Source organism: Papilio polytes, unplaced genomic scaffold (assembly GCF_000836215.1).
Source record: "Papilio polytes unplaced genomic scaffold, Ppol_1.0 DF822067.1, whole genome shotgun sequence".
In the NCBI taxonomy this organism is placed as follows: domain Eukaryota; kingdom Metazoa; phylum Arthropoda; class Insecta; order Lepidoptera; family Papilionidae; genus Papilio; species Papilio polytes.
In genome coordinates this window covers 4,380,618-4,397,961 of record NW_013527137.1, presented here as the reverse complement: position 1 = coordinate 4,397,961, position 17,344 = coordinate 4,380,618, and the positions used below count along the sequence as shown (strand labels likewise).

The 17,344-nt window shown below is 34.8% G+C and overlaps 2 protein-coding genes across 2 annotated transcripts; one reads left to right on the top strand and one right to left on the bottom strand.

Moving 5' to 3' along the window:
* The first annotated feature begins 148 nt into the window (after window positions 1-148).
* Window positions 149-2,884, top strand: LOC106107199 (40S ribosomal protein SA). Its single transcript, XM_013287946.1, has 7 exons — window positions 149-256; window positions 434-561; window positions 737-970; window positions 1,212-1,376; window positions 1,603-1,764; window positions 2,097-2,249; window positions 2,736-2,884. Exons 2-7 carry the CDS (start codon window positions 463-465, stop codon window positions 2,847-2,849), a joined length of 927 nt encoding a protein of 308 aa, XP_013143400.1. The 5' UTR covers window positions 149-256; window positions 434-462; the 3' UTR covers window positions 2,850-2,884.
* A 314-nt stretch (window positions 2,885-3,198) lies between these two features.
* Window positions 3,199-16,248, bottom strand: LOC106106860 (sperm-associated antigen 4 protein-like). The gene is made up of 10 exons (XM_013287519.1): window positions 16,155-16,248; window positions 13,329-13,565; window positions 13,181-13,258; window positions 12,129-12,219; window positions 11,970-12,022; window positions 6,871-7,060; window positions 6,075-6,192; window positions 5,033-5,210; window positions 3,796-3,846; window positions 3,199-3,323 (listed from the first exon to the last, which is right to left on the bottom strand). The coding sequence occupies exons 1-10, from the start codon at window positions 16,246-16,248 to the stop codon at window positions 3,199-3,201; spliced, it is 1,215 nt and encodes a 404-aa protein (XP_013142973.1).
* Between the last annotated feature and the right edge of the window lie 1,096 nt (window positions 16,249-17,344).

Below are 17,344 nucleotides of genomic sequence, written 5' to 3'. Positions count from 1 at the left end.
TATTAAACATTACGATGAAATATTAAAAATATGTGAGTGTTACATTTACACTCTTTTAATTATATTTATTGGTTGATTAAGTTAAAGTTGAAAAGTAAAGTAAAGTTACATTTATTATTTAGTACACTAAAAATGACATTTTACCGGTTATTACCTTTACATTTTGTTACATCCCTACGACCAAAAACACAATAACGTGTCAAATTCGATTTGACAGTTCTTTTATGTCCAATCGCCTCCCAGTGGCATTACACGCGTAAGTTATTTTTTAAAATCTTTACTAAATTTTGCAATCTTTAATCGTTTTTTCCAAATCAAATTGGCGATGGCTTCTTCAAATTTTTCTTCTTATATAAAGTAATATATTTTTAGCACATTTAATATTTGTATGATAAAGTGTCAAGCCCGGTACTCATGAGTTTTTGATTTTTAGGTTTAGTCGTTACTCCAATAAACGCAACGATGTCGGGAGGATTAGATGTCTTAGCCCTCAACGAGGAAGATGTCACTAAAATGCTTGCAGCAACAACCCATCTTGGGTCGGAAAATGTCAACTTTCAGGTTAGTTTTGTTTACATTCATAGTTAACCTAAACTGTCTGTAAATGATGATAAGAGAATCCGTTCCATTTATCTTCTGAAATCTTTGAGGAGCAATTCTCCCAACTGAATACCATGTGATAGTCACAAGTTTTGAAATGGCGCTATTTTTCTATAACTGTTATAATTTTTTGTAGATGGAAGCGTATGTGTACAAGCGGCGTGCGGATGGCACCCACGTGATCAATCTGCGACGCACATGGGAGAAGCTAGTGTTAGCTGCTCGTGCTGTGGTCGCTATTGAGAACCCAGCTGATGTGTTCGTCATCTCGTCTCGTCCTTTCGGACAGCGCGCCGTACTCAAGTTCGCAGCGCACACTGGTGCCACACCTATCGCTGGACGTTTCACTCCTGGTGCCTTCACCAATCAGGTGAGTCGACATGGTTTTGATGCAAGATGTAGTAAAAGTCCTTAATGATGTATTATTTACATTTAACAGTAACTTTGCGAATATTTTAAGATAATTCCTATACTATTTAAATGATGACAAACAAACTAAGGAACCACTGATTTCTTTTAAAAGAAAAAATGATTAAAGTATATCTGATTGTCATTAAGACTTTTAGTAACAATTTTATTATGTACCCGCCTAATACAATTTATAATTACAGATCCAAGCGGCCTTCAGGGAGCCCCGTCTGCTCATTGTACTGGACCCCGCTCAAGACCACCAGCCCATCACTGAAGCCTCCTATGTCAACATTCCTGTTATTGCATTCTGTAATACTGACTCTCCACTCAGATTTGTTGACATTGCCATCCCATGCAACACCAAGGTAAAAATAATGATTACTTTTTGCTGGCGAATTTATTCAGAATTAAAAAATGATAAAACCAGTAAAATTTATAGCATATAAATTAATTTTTGAAATTGTGTAGTTGTGTTTGATAGCAAAACACAATTCTTTCCTCATTATAAGTAAAGATTGAGGTAAACCATTAATGCTTATGAACTAACAGTTCCAAAAGCAGCTAAGTTATAAAATTATATTTATATTTCAGTCATCACACTCAATTGGTCTGATGTGGTGGCTCTTGGCCCGGGAAGTTCTGCGTCTGCGTGGTGTGCTCCCACGTGACCAGCGCTGGGATGTTGTAGTGGACCTGTTCTTCTACCGTGACCCTGAAGAAAGCGAGAAGGAGGAACAACAAGCTAAGGAACAGGTAATTTTATAATTAAACCAGTAAAATTCGCTAGGTTTTCCATTATTTTAATTAAAACATTTAGAATTTTTTTTTTAGCAAAATCATTTGTTTTGTCTAGAAAAGGGTTATTTTACCTTTGTCTCTCACCATACACTCTTCATTTTATTTCCCCACCTCCTGCTAGAGAATAGTTATGATTCATCACCTAACATCACAAAGTCAAACTTTTTAATAAGAGTAGCCAATGTGTTCTTACAGATTATGTTGTACATTTATATCAAATTTCGGCAAGAACTGTTGAGCTTTTCTGTATTGTATTGTTTTAACAAGAACATTCTTGCTTCTTGTAGGCTGTGGTTCCGGCTAAGCCTGATGTACCGCCGCCCGTACACGAGGACTGGAATGAGACCGTCGAGCCTGTCGTCTCCTGGGCCGAGGAATCAGCGCCCGCCGCAGCCCCTGCTTTCGGAGTAGCTGCAGTACAGGAAGACTGGGTTGCCCAGGTAAATGACGCGAATATTTCTTCTGTTGCTTTGACTGAAGTAACACAATCACTCTACTCCCATTAAGGAACTCGTAGCCTACCCTTAGGGATGTCTAGACCTTAGTAATACTTATTGTTCTCTATTTTTTGGAAGAGGATATAAGGCAATGACAATATTATGTCAATACATGGTGCACTAAAATGGAAACACCCAATATACCTTTTTATTTATGTACCATGTGTAAAGTACATTAACAAATCACATACTAATTTTGTCGATGTTACGAATACGTTCTCGAAACGTAACAAATGTTCGTGATAAACCCACCATATGTAGTCTCAATGGTATGGAATATGTTAACCCTTAGTTCGATAAACAGTATCACGAACAACTAATTTAAAACATCTACTGAATTAGTTTATTTAGAACATTTTTTTGCTATCAAAAATTCCATCGAATTAAGGATCGAAGTATTTTCAAGTAATGAATACTGTGTTGTCTCAGGTACAAGACGAGTGGGGCGCGAGTGGCGCTCCGCCCGCGGCCACGGCCGCTGCGCCCGCCGCCGCCGCCGCGCCCTCATGGGGCGGCTCCGCACAGGACTGGACCGCGTCATAAACATCTGTTGCGCTAAATATAACAGTTGAAAACTAGCTCTTGTTTTATTTAATAGTTACAAGCAATCCTTTGGGAATGAATTAAACTAAAATTAAAAATAGTAGATAATTACAGATTTAAATGAAACTATTTGAGATTTTTTCAAAGTGAATGTAAATTGCAATGCTAAAAGTTTAGTCTAATTATGTTTGTTTCTGGACAGACTATATTACTTTTATACTGAGATCTCTAGTACGCAAATACTCACGCTTCAGTTTTTGTTAAAAAGAGTAAGTTTTATTCTTTGATTAAAGTACAAAAATTTATTTCACGGCACGTTCAAACTGAAGAGTTGCAGTAATATAACTATTCATGCATTAATCCTTTCTGCGAGAGCAGACTTGTTCCTGTTGCAAGTACTGTTGTGCATTTGTGTAACTTTCATTATGCCATGAATAATATTTATGACTACCATTCGTACACCTTTGACAGACACTGTAAAGAGAGAACCATATTTAGGTAATTGAATAACGTTACAAGGTAGTAATTTTGGTACAATGATAATCACAGTAGTCATAGTTTACGAAGAATTGCTAATATTAATCTGCAGGCGCCAATAAGTAGTTGATTATTGCTAAAAATAATAATATGCAGAGTAAGCGGACGATTAGGACGAGGTGTTATCGACAAGTTGGTTAAACCTATTAATTTTACTATAATTTATATTCTTATTGGAATTAAAAATGGTACCTATATTTGGTCCAGTTTCAAATGAGATATCTGTTTTATATGAATATTAAAATGTAGTACACGTTAATAAAAGTTCTAAATAGCAGTAAAGCTTTAATAAGACGTGGTCACTTAGAATGCATACGAAACAAGCTAGCTTTGTACTAAATAATGCACCAAGTTACATATCAAATGTCTGAATTGAGGTTCCGAAACGTTGCCTAATTCGGCAACTGACATTGTTCTGGCATTAAAGCAATTAACATCGGCATCTCACAAAGGTCCGATGCTGTGGAAATTTGAAAATTGACAACAATTACCACAGAACTCAAGTGCATTGACATTTGTATTATACATATTGTCATCACTTACATTCTGTTTGACAAAATAGAGACAACAATAATGTATTAATACACGTCACTGCAATTAAAACCTAGAGTTAAGCAGACAGTAGACATGTATAGTTCTGAACTGGTACAAGAGATCAGCTCTCGAAGCCTCGTATCGTTGAGCTATGGCTCAACAACTAAATTATGAGCTCACGACACAACGCGATGTACTATGGAAACCATATGCCAACCTTCCATGAACCACCCGGTAATTCAATCCATACATACGTCTATACAAATTGAGCTAATCTCCGAGCTGGTTTACTTTACTAATGCGAACCATGAGCTGATCTGCAGATCATCAATTATTTGAGCTACCTATGACTACCAGGTAGCTGTCTACTGCTTGAAGCATTCCGCGTACACAGGTAACGAGGTTTTGGTTACATGTTATAATAGTATTGGTCGGCGAGAATTAGGCCAATGCGCTTTCATGAAGCATTATTGCAACTAGACAATTCTATACTTACTTATAGGTATATTATGTTATAATGGAGAGATCTGTTTGTAATGGTTATACTTTGAGCTAAATGACGTGATTTTAATAGTTCTTTCAACATTAGAAAGCTATTAGGGTGAGTACACAGGCTTAGTTGATAGTAATCGAGTTTAGCTACTTATCGTTTGCAGACTACTCTGTGTAACTTTCATAAGTCCCTTACTTATAAACTATATCACTTGAATACTATTAGATTTATAATAGTATAAAATTTCGCACTCAGAGTGGTGCAGATTATGGTCAATTTAATGTCCGCTACTCGTGTAGCTATACTATACTATAACTATAACTATGAGTACAGCAGGACCTATGAGTTATCTATACTAATATAAAGACGAAAGATTCGTATTTTTGGAATTTTGTGTGTATTTAAGTAACTCAAAAACTACTAAGCCGATTTTAAAAATTCTTTCATCGTTAATTAGGTTATTTATCAGTGAGGCTATATCTTTATATTATTTTTCAATTTCACGCAGACAAAGTCGGGAGCATTAATTGGTTAGATTTAAAATAAAACAGTTTACAGTTATGTGCATTTATTTCAATCTTAACGTTTATTATTTACAATGAATTATTGTGAAGAGTACCATAAAAATGTATTCTATATAAACAGGTGTATCTTTCATTGCCCTGGTTGGAGAGTACAGTGAACGCGACGCGTCTCACCGGGCTCCGGGCGGTGAGCGGGAAGTATTGTTTGGCGGGCCTGTTATACGTGTAGGCACCACGCGCACTTTCCACTCGTGTGTTATTTTCTAAAATACTCTGTGAATATTTTATTTGAAATAATATCATAGTTTCCAAATGTACATTTTTGATTGCTAATATCTCAAATCAAAATAATGTTTTAATTGTTATAAATGTTATTAAATTCACGGATCATATTTCAACTTCACGCAGGACAATAAAACAAAATTTCATTCTTAGATAATTCAATATCGTAAACTATAGTTAACGGATATAGCTAGAAATTTAATGAATAATTCACGACTTCTATAACTTTTAAGATTTCTTTTAAGTCAAGATATTTGTTTTACGAAAACAACATAATCAAGATGGTGAAAAATGAAATAAAGCGGCATTCAATTAATTTAAAAATAAGTAGACTGACTTTTAACTAATCAAAGAGATAAGCATTTTATTATATCTAAATACTTTTATCCCAGTTCAGAGAAGTTCGAGATAATCTTTACAATGGCGTTGAACTTTCTAAAATTGTTTTTAGTCAAAATCTCAGCCCGTAGAGACGATTCCATACCAACAATCCAAACCTTAAATATATTGAAATAAATATATTAAAAAATTCACTTTAAACACATGAAATAATATAATAGTAACATAAAATACCATGACTTTGCTCGGTTCGATCAATTCATTTTGTTAAAAATGATTTTTACTACTAATGGCCTAGAAGAAAATAGTAGAAAAAAGTCAACGTTCTGATTTTTACTATAAGAAGGTACAAGCTGCCATAAATTGATCAGTAACGACAAACGGATAATTAGGCTGTAATTACTTCGAAGGTGTAGCTACGCCTCTTGGTGTAAACATTCTCTATATTCAATTAGGAACTTAAAAAATTAATAAACAATATAATAATGATAAGATTGAGTAATGTATGTTACTTACATATAGGAGGAAGTTTTTAGGCGCGCTCCGGGCAGTATCGGGCCGCACGTGTTCAACGCTCATCTGGCTCAGTGTCGCTGTACGTGCAAACTCGATAACAACTTCGCCGTGTGATCCGCTGTTGACGACCTTACATCAATAATGTGCCCCAACCTAACTGATTCAGAGCCGGGATAACTCGATCTAAGTTTACTACAGCTATGGTTCGCTTTAAGTTTTATAATCTGCTGGAGTAACAACGCTTCCGTATAGGAGTTTATAATTGAGATTTTAAGTGCTCTTCTGGTAACAAAATTGTTATATGGAAACTATGGATTATCAAACGACGGTATGATGCTAAAGAAGTATGAGCTATACGTACTTCCACATAGACATTTCCAATAGCGAATGTGTTGCCTACCCTTAAGCGACGGAGGAGGAGGACATGTCAAATCCGTGGATTCCCTTCCCATCTTTTTCTTACAAGACAAAGGGTGGGAAGGAGAAGAGTCAAAATTTGGGCTTCCGGCACCACATTTATCGGACGAAACGTGGAATTGCTCGCACTTCACGCCTGTGTGGTCGTGCTATTACACCGGGCGAGTCTGCCTATTCGTGCGAAGATGTTAAAGTGGGCTCTACTGTTGATAAACCACTGATAAACAGCCAAAGGTAAACTTTACACGTGGGAGGTTTTATAATAAGTGTTTTAAAAATTGTTTGAAGCTGGCTAAAAGATAGATCTAATAGAATATATCGAATCAATAGAACGATTAAAGTTGCAATAACAGAAGTGGTTATAAAATTGAATGTTCACCTGAAAGGCCAGCAGTCGGCAGGCGCGGGCGGGCGCAGCGCGAGCACGGTGTCCGGCGGGGGGGCGGCGCGCCAGAGCGGCAGCACCCCCCACAGCGCGACCCGGCCCCCCCACTCCCTCGTGTCACTGCCTTTTGAAGCCCCTACCCCAGCCACATAGCCCCTTTGCATTACGCTTTTGTCGCTGAACTCTGTAAATAGTAACAGATGAAATGGCAAACACTTTTTTTCTAGCACGTTTCTGTTTGAAACAAATGAAACATTGTGATGTAACTATGGGTTTCGACTGCTGTGTCATTTCATATTAACAAATTAAGTTATTGTCTGTGAATTTTTTTAAAGAATAAGAGAGACGACAATAACATGTGCCACAGAATTCGAAGTGTACAGTTAGAGAGTACGCACACTTGAAACTAAACAATCACATAACTGTTTAGTCTTGCTTTAATTCCTATGAGCTTATATGGAGGTGCAGACATTACTCGATATTTAGTTGTGCAGCTAAACAGTTGAATTGGCTGCGAAACATTCGACAATCTCACAAGAGTTGTGCGATAGATTAGTTAAAGGTGTGCGAACGTTCTTATAGTTGCAGTTTGCAGTATAAGAGACTTTTGCATTAGGTATTAAAATGTCGAAGAATATATTTTTTTAACATTATTTGGTAACAAAGGATGTTGGAGAAGCTACAGCCATGTCGTAATCTATCATGATTGCAGGAAGCGTCGGGTAAGTTTAGCTGTCGATCAAGGAGAGCGGAGTGGCGATACCGCGAATGCTGAGTCAGCACAATCATTCATTTGATTCGAAGTCGACGCTGTACCGCTATCCAACGCCATAAAAGTGATTTTGTTACAACTTACAGTGGGTTTCCACTACCGAAACACTTTTAAATTCGAAAGGAATAAACGGGTGGTTCCTTGGTGGGCAAACATGTTTTTGTTTGGATGTTTTTGTTACGTTATCCAATATCTTCATAATCGGATTTTAGGTACTGGTTTTTATATACATATATTATTTTGAATGAGATTAGATTTTGGCTTATTAACTAAAATTTCCTTGTCCCTTTCGTCTAAACTCAAATCTTATAGTAGGGTATGGTTTAAGGTAATAGATGAATAGCGGGATTCGAACCCTCGACTGCAAGATATCCCAAACATTAGTCAGTCACTAGTCATACCCCAAACCATTAGGCTATTGATGTTTAAATTTTACAATTCAACTATATTAAATACACTGTCATTTGTTAGCATTTTTATTCAATATAAACTTTACATGAGTTATCCCATCGCATAAAAATTATTTAAGTTGTAAAGATCACCATATCTAATGGAATACGAGTTTATTTTGATTGCACGTTCGTGTCTTTAAATTCACATAGTTACAAGCTACAGGGCTAACCCGGTCAAGTTTGTGACCTATTTAAACTGTGCTCTCGTAGTTTCAAATAGTAGCGTTAAGCGTTGCTACGCAGGCATTCAAACTTTCATCCGACCGACTTATAAGAAGGATTTTATAAGTTTCTTAAAAGTGATGGTCCTTTTATTTTATTAAGCAACTAGTTGTTGCTCTCAACTTCGTCCGTGTGGAACTAAAATATACAAAAGTGAGTAGCCTATATGTTCTTCCAGACTATCCTCTACATCTATACCAAATTTCATCGAGATCCGTTTAGCCGTTTAGGCTACAAACTCTAACAAACATCCATCCATCCATCCATCCATCTAAACTTTCGCATTTATAATTTTAGTAAGATGTTACTTACACTCAAATTGCCTTTCTGATGGTAATTTTTTACGTGAATCAAATACATACAAAATAACAATTCTTTCTTATTTATAATACCAGTATAGAAAAGAACGTTAACATTAAAGTATTAGCCTTTAGTTAAGAAGTTAAATAACATTGTGAATTATTAATATACACCATTGAAGTCAATAAAAGATAGCACTTTTAAAAGGTCAGACAATCCTGAAAGGGGATATATAGACATATTTCCACAAGGTTTTTTCTTAACCAAGTCAATAAGATCAAAAGGATCAAAAGGTAAAAGCATTTATGGCCAGTTTCTTAGTACTTAGTAGAACTACGTAACTGGAGTTTTATTCCTTTGATATAGTTTTACCTAACACTAAAGAATGGGAACACTAAAAAATGGAAAATTCAGCAACTCAGCAACTAAGCAATTAGTAACTAATTTTGAATCACTAGTACGTATAGTAGATAATAGGAGTATTATAAATTAACATAATAACACGTTAAATGCCTACGCAATCTTTTCTATCTACCAAGAACCCGAAGTCACCTTGGCACTTAAAACAATGAGGTAAATAAAAACTACAATGAAAAAGCCATAATAATATACAATACATTTGTAAATGCCTTGTCCAATTTAAACTAGAGCTACTGTAGAGAAATGTGCAAATTGACAACAATGCAGATTGCCGCTATCCGTTGTGTATACGTACTCGTACATCTCCGGTACTAACGCGGAGAATGCTCAGCGGCCGGTTGAATTGGTGTAGCGGAATCGGGTTAAGTACGAACAGGTATGTTTTCTTTGTTTTATCATATTTTTTACTTATAAATATTATATGCCAAAAATCTATCTACAAATAGATATTTGTTTGACTATCTTCGAGGCGTCATTAGCTGGAGTTTGGTGTAATTCAATAGGATGTTTTGCAAGGAATATTCGAGAATCGACATACTTTGTGAGGTAAAGAATGAAGCATAATAGAAAGGGAACAATATTGCTTCTGCTGTTAACAATAAATTTTTGATTTAACCTAATATTGACGGAACGGTACTTCTTTAACTATGCTAGCCTATCCGAGTGTTAAAAGACTCACGTCACGTCTTAGTAGATGTAGACAAGAGCGTCATAAATTTATTCTAATACTAGCTTTCGCCCGCGATTGATACGGCGTGAATTAAAGAAAAAAGTAATTGGCATGTGTTCTCCCAGATTATCCTCTACATATATGCCAATTTTTGTCGACATCCGCTGAGTAATTTAGGCTACAAACTCTATCTAAATCTCTTTGGCATTTATAATCTTACAACTTGCTAATCTTACTAATATTATAATCTATCTTCTTACTAACCTTATTAATATTATAAATGCGAAAGTTTAGATGGATGGATGGATGTTTGTTAGAGCTTGTAGCCTAAACGACTGAACCGATCTTGATGGAATTTGGAATAGAAGTAGAGTAGAGAAGTAGAGGGTGTTCTGGAAGAACACATAGGCTATTTACTTTTTTTCTTAATTCCATGCGCATGGAGTCGCGGACAAAAGCTAGTATTAGTACAAATATGATTTTTGTACATTCATATTTGTATTATAAACGTTACTCTAACTTTATTAGTTTGCAGTACAACAATGATGTGGCATTGTGAAGGCGCGGCGTCAAGCCCGGGGCAGGGGAAATTGCAATTATATGCTCTGTGGATTCACCGGCCGGCGGAGTACTGATAAACGTCAACCCCATCCGTACAACAGTAAACAGTTGTCTAGGAACTTCGGCTCAATGTCTAGCACTAAATGTGTTAGAAATACGAATAGAACTTTCATTTTAATGGCTACATCATATCGTAATAAATGTTTCTGTTTATTTAATTGTATATGACGTTGAATAGTACAATTAATTCAGGAAAATGTAGATGTTAGATAGTAAATATTTCATAGAAATATGGCTTATTTATAGAAGAGTCATTTTAAGAACATCAACGGTAATTAATTAAAGCTAAGTTGAAGCCGATCTTCGACGTAATTATTCTTTAATTAAACGATAATATAAAACAAACTATGCTGTAATGTTGCTATAGTTTTCTAGGAATAGAAAACATAAAACTGAGAAGTCTAATAATAAGAATAAGGCTGATAAGAAATAGATAATTATGGAGATTTGATGTTAAAAAACAATTTTGTCAACAGAAATTATCTACGTTCATAAGGATGCATGAAGGAAGTGCATGAAAACTTTTTACGTAGTCAGAGTATGGACAAATTATTCCATTTATTTTAGCTTTCTTTAAAAACTAATGTTTTTATTTTATTTGTAAAACAATAATACCTTAAAACAGTGGTAGTGCCCGCTTTAACATCTTAGCACTGCAGGGCCGGCACGCCCAGTGTAATACCGCGACCACACAGAAGACAGACGTGAAATGGAAGCAATTCCGTGTTTCGTCTGATGATTGCGGTGCCGGAGGCCTTATTTAAGTCCCTTCCTATTTACCACCCTTTTCTTATAAAAAGAGGATGGGAAGAGGAAGTGGATTTGACAGTGGAGGAGATGCATAAGAAGGGGAAATATCCTCTTTATGTGCGTCTCCTCCTCCGTCTGATAAGGGTAGGCAACGCATCTGCAATTGCGGATGTCTATGGGCAGCGGTCACTTAGCCATTTTGGCGATTTCAGGTGGCCGTTTGTTCGTTTGCCACCTTATGTTATAAAAAAAAAACATTAGTATCGAGTCAACAAATTACATTATTTACGCTTTGAAATCATATTGAAGCTTACCTTATTGGTAACAGAAAATTTATACACGCGTACTGGTATTATATAAAAGCGAGCGCGAATATGAAATAAGTATCGCAAATATTGATATCATCCTTTTACTATTTGCCTTTCATCTTGGTTGTTTGATATTCAATAACAGATCGGCTCAATTATGATACATAAAATATGTATATGTATATAAGTCTGTAACACTGGATATCTACTGTATTACACAATATTGTCATCTCTTTAATTTTCTTTGAAAAAACCCAGATAGTATTTACTTATTTGTTACTATAAAAATATAGTAAGGCAGTGTTTAGTTAAACACGCGTTTTAACTCTCTGACTGCCACTGTTTCTCAATAAATGGATCAGATTTCACAAGCCTACGTAATAATGTTTCAAAAATAATGATTTGTCAAAAGTCCGCGCCACGCTGGGAACTTGAGTCGCTGTATCAAAAGGTTGTTGTTGGCTCAGAATGTTAACATATAAAATTTTTGACAACCGATTTTATTAATCGATTTTCTAGAAATGGAGAATCGAAATATTTGTACACTACAGCCTTATCTATTCAAAATGCAAGTATACCTTGTACAGATTGCGTGGTGAGCATCAACGTTCTTCGGAATCGCAACGTCGCTCTGTAATTAGGAAAAGGATTTTACTATAAAAAATGTTGCCACTCGAAAATAATTAAATTCATATGCCTCCAGCGTCGAGAGCTGTAATGAAAACTCTCCTTGTTACCTGAGTGCTCGTTGAGCCCGTGACAATTCTCCTGCTAAGTGGCCCATCCTGCGGCGACATCCGTCGACAGATGTCGCCTCATCCATGCTCGCTGCATAAATTACAAACGTCTACCTCATTAACTCAACATTCACTAATATATTAAACTGGGTACTAAATCAAAATATGAGCCTCCCCATTTACATAGAAATTTGTGCGTAAGCCACTAATGCTAACGTCTCAGCATATCTGAACTGAGAGTCACAGAGGGACTTAAATTATTCTCTTTATTTACTAAAATCTTGTCATTAATTATTATTGTTTTAAATATTATCCATTAAGACCTTTGGACCAGACTGCGATAGCAAGTTAATTTATTCTCTTAAAACGATTTTACATTGATGTTCATAATACATGTTACATCTAATATACATACAAATAATGCTAACTCACACTTATATTAGATACTAGCTATTCCCATGCGGCTTCATCCGCATGAAATTATAAAAACATTATTTCATTGTTTCCATTTGATAAATTCTTAATTGCAAATGTCAAATACCAATTACCTTATTATGGCAATCTTGCTTCTTGATGTTGGCAGCTCGTATCGTATGGTATCTTTCCCACATTAGGGTTTTTATTCAAAATATTTAAACCCTAACTTTAATGGCGTGAAAATATATCGTCTAAAGCGTCACGTAAGTGTAGGGCTTTTTATTAAAAAAAGAATTATACAAAAATATGCTGTAACTGCTGACATCTTAGGCAACAAATAGTGTGTGTTTACGCTTTATTATGTTAGTATAGAAGTACAGATAGATATAGATTACTAATTAAATAATCATAAGAGGTATATAGAAAGCTGTATTGGAACTATTGGTAATATGTAGTTGCAAAGTGCAATCACTTGATAGTACTAATCACATAGCGAGAGCTATCTGGTTCAGCGCTATTGATTTTAGAAGTTCAAGTATGAAATTCTTTTAATTAGATGAAATGAAAATTAATTTTATCTATTCTTCGTAGAAATTAATATTAATACTTAGAAGTTTAATTATAAAAACACTTACGAAAGATGAATTTCGTTTTCGTAATAACTTTTTTTATTAATTCTTCACTATCGACCAAATCGTACTTCCAGAAAGTCACTACAAGTTTATTAATATGTTAAAATCAATGAGAATATATAGGTAAAAGAACACAAATCTAAATACTGACTTGTACATCCTAGAGTTAAGAGGAAAAATATTAGTAATTGAAAGCAGATTCCGCATCCTTTTTGTTTGCATTTCATTTGCTTGCTGCAGTTTTTAGCAGTTTTTCTTTGACCGCATACAAAGTTGTGTAAATCTTTGTCGTCATGATATTCCCAGATATTATCGTGTAATGTATTAGACGAACGTGTATCCCGTTCTAGAGTGAATTCTGGTCGTTTTTTCTTTCTCGAAAGTCGTGCTGAAAAAAACATGTCCAAATTTACTTGTTCGTATATTATTACATTAAACATACTGATTATATGAAACTAGCTTTCGCCCGCGGTTCTGTCCGCGTGAAATAAAAACAACATAAAGATAAGACTATGCTTTACATCTATGTCAAATTTTATCGAGATCCGTTGAGAAGTTTATGATACAAACTCTAATAAATTCATCTATTATAATAATAGTAAATGTATATAAGGGACTAGAGTTATTAAACGTTTAAACCTTTTACACGTTATTATAGAAATTGTTTTAGTTAAGTAAACTGTTCTACAATTTTTTCTTCGTCTACATTTAAATTAATCAAAGTCTGAGAACTTGTCTGTTAGTTTATTTCTTTAACTATCTGAGTTGTTTTACGAGCAAGGATTTTTTTATTAAATATTCATCTCGATAGGCCTCACTGGTTTAGAGTAACTTGTTTCAGAAATTGTAGCATTATAAAAATCGCAAATCAAAAATAAGTTAGTTTGGTAAACAAATTTTGCTTTTAATGATTGTTGTATGTTTAAATTATTATTATAAAAAAAACGATTACGTCAAAATAAGCTAGGATTGAAGATTTGAAAATCTTACTAATATTATAAATGTGAAAGTTTAGATGGATGGATGGATGTTTGTTAGAGTTGTAACCTAAACGGCTGAACGGATCTCAATGAAATTTGACATAGACGTAGATGATAGTCTGGAAGAACTAGATAGGCTATTAACTTTTGTTTCTTTTAATTCCACGCAGACGGAGTCGCGGCCAAAATCTAGTAGAAAATAAACCATTCCTAGTAAAGGGTGTCTTAAAGAGAGGGATGTATTTCAAAAAAAGTTCAACGGATATCCCTTGATAGAAAACGGGGATAGGAATATTGTTAGGGAAACAGGGGTCGGAAGGAAAGACCATTCATTATTCATATTTTTCTTTCACAAGCAAATATATATTTTATCCTTTTTGTAACGTGTTATTGTTCTTCAATAAATTCCAGTCGAATACAACCTTGGTTTATATTGTTCAAATCACGTTAAAAGGCATGATTTCATTTAGTAACATAAAATATTAAAGAATAACCTATGCAGTAAAAAAAAATGTTTATTAGAATGAAAAAAGATTTAGTTTTTTGCTACTCTTGTTCTAATTTGTGAACTTAAAAAACATAGTGCATTTAGAGTAAAACAAAATATATAATACCCGATTTAAAAGAGGACGATATTTCGCGCCGCTTATGCTGCGTCAAGTTGAAATATCGTGCATTTGTAAATGGCACTCTCTACTTGTAGTGCTAAATATTTACAAAAATAAAAAAAATAGTTGTTGCCTTTGTAAACGATGGCCGGCATTATTCATTGTATCGCAGGTGGGGAGGCGCGCTCCAATTGCATTATGTAAGCAGTTCGGTCGCGTCGAATCGCTTTTTGGGTCGTTCGAATTAGGCACAACCAGTAATAATTTCTGCCTGCGATATCGCTCTTATTTAGATCGTCCCGTTTCGGTTTGTCAGTCAAGAGAAATTTCTCGAAGGATTACTGAACTCGATTGAGTATGGTAATCGCGGGAATTACATTCCCCGGCCGATCTCAATTTAATGGAATAAATACTTCTTAAGCTCTTCATGAGAATGATTCGAAGATATACGATTGAAAAACTTTAGTGTTTTTTTCAATCGCTGATATTCCCATAATGGATAGTATAGATAGTTCAAAAATTACTAAACTATGAACAATATTAGATTGGAATTTTTAATTGGATTTTCGTAACCGGAAGTGTCATAAGTAATACAGTTTTTTTTTTAAATAAAAGGAGGTAAACGAGCGGAACCAGAGGAACTACAAATGCGTTGCCGGCCTTTGAGAGGAAAAAAAGTGGTTTTAGAAAATTAACTATTTTTAATAATTCGTGTACTTTATACATATGTTCAGCAGAATTAAGAAATATTTATAAATACATTAAGTATTCCGCGTCACCTAGGTTCCGTTGAATTAATAACGACATGGACACAAGAGTTAAATGTGAACGAACACAAGTTTCGCAGCCGAACTGCTCCTCTCATAAAATATTCTTAGTCAGTTGTTTATTTAATGGAAACACAAACAAGTCAGTGGGTCACTGCACAGCGCTGACTTGGCAGAAGCGGAATATCACTGTGTAACAATTTCTCTTTTGCTAAACTTTCAAATAAAAACATCTTTATTTTGAAATAGATGAGCCGAGTATGTTTAATGTCTACGATACAATTTTATAAAATTTAAGACTCTAAAAGGGCAAATGAACAGCGGGAACAACGGAGTGATTAACGGCGTCCATAGACATATGCAATATTTTAAAGATATTCATTCGGTACGCGTGATTCTTAAAGGACGTCCGACGTCAAACGTTAAACGACGTCGTCTTAAGACGTAATAATTTGGATATATCGTTGAGTACAGACTATATCTTTTCACACTACTTTAACTAATAATAAAGATTTATACAGTTTAAAAAGTGTTAGGTTAGGTAATAAGCAGGACTACAAATAACTAAGAAATATGTTCTTTTATTAATACAGGACAAAACGTATAAAAATAATATACTAACCCGAGGAACACCATGGCGGTATAATGTTGTTTTGCGATATATCACTGCTACTAAAGCTGTTGCAAGCCTTCCCGCAAGCGCTCCTTGATACCATCACTATTTATTATAGGTTATGTTTATATCTCTTTACGAGTTATGTCTACACAATAATTTGTAGTATTTATATCGATGTTCTTCAGTAATTTATTTTAAATTTTACAATACTTTTTTTAATCAACTTGATTAAGATTTTTATTTTTTTCTACGATTGACGTTTTATATTCCCGCCTTTTACACTGACAGGACAAAGGTAATGTTTACATTCGGCCACTTGACAAAATGTTCATTTTAATTAAAAATAATTTCTAAAAATAACAAATCATAGCTTGTAAGTGTTTACTGTTATTTAAAATGTACAAAATAAAAAAAAATGGTTGCAATTTATTAATCTTTTTGCATAAATAATATACATAACCTTAATTTCTTTAAAATATAATTTTAGGTCGCGTTTAAAGGTCTTTGACCTTGAGATTGTTCGATGTTTCGAAGCGTACCGAGATAATTGCTCGTTCCCGCGTATTTAATTTTAAAATTCAGAATTTTACGCCAAAGGTATTAAAAGAGAAATGTTAAGTGGGGCGTAACAGTTTTTTTAGTCATGTTCGCCAGTATTGTTGTCATTTTTGTTGTGTCTCGTGTTGGTGCCCAGGAACATGGGTTGAGCACACTTCAACCCCCCAACTCCCAACAATTTCCATTTCTGGACTTATTTACGGGCTCTTCGAACTACTATCCCGATATTCGAAAAACGTACACCGATTCCGGCTATCACACGTCGTGTCCAAAACCAGATACGCTCGCATCGTTTGCGAGCATCCTATCGAGTGCCGCCAAAATAATATTGTCCGCCGCAATTATAATGTTAGTGAAGTTATTAGCTGGAAAATTGTTATTACTCCCGATAATAGTTATGATTATTGCTAAATTGGGTTTGAAAGCGCTTTTACTGTGGCCGTTGATATCGAAAATGATTAAATATTTTAAAAAGAAAAAAAGAAAGGGAATTAAGTCAAGAATAATAACGGATTGCACACAAAGGTTCGCATGTGCGATACAGAAGTCGTCGTTAGCGGGATGGAGTAGTAATGTTGGTACTGCCGTCGCATTTTCCTTAATAGATGACATAGAAGAAGATAGTTCGTTCGCTAAAA

Coding starts and splice junctions, on each gene's coding strand:
- LOC106107199 (XM_013287946.1), top strand. CDS start 463: ATGTCGGGAGGATTAGATGTCTTAGCCCTCAACGAGGAAGATGTCACT. Junction 1,377..1,602: donor CCATCCCATGCAACACCAAG/GTAAAAATAATG, acceptor TTTATATTTCAG/TCATCACACTCAATTGGTCT. Junction 1,765..2,096: donor AACAACAAGCTAAGGAACAG/GTAATTTTATAA, acceptor TGCTTCTTGTAG/GCTGTGGTTCCGGCTAAGCC.
- LOC106106860 (XM_013287519.1), bottom strand. CDS start 16,248: ATGGTATCAAGGAGCGCTTGCGGGAAGGCTTGCAACAGCTTTAGTAGC. Junction 5,211..6,074: donor CTAAAAACTTCCTCCTATAT/GTAAGTAACATA, acceptor AAATATTCACAG/AGTATTTTAGAAAATAACAC. Junction 3,847..5,032: donor ATATAGAATACATTTTTATG/GTACTCTTCACA, acceptor AAATTTCCACAG/CATCGGACCTTTGTGAGATG.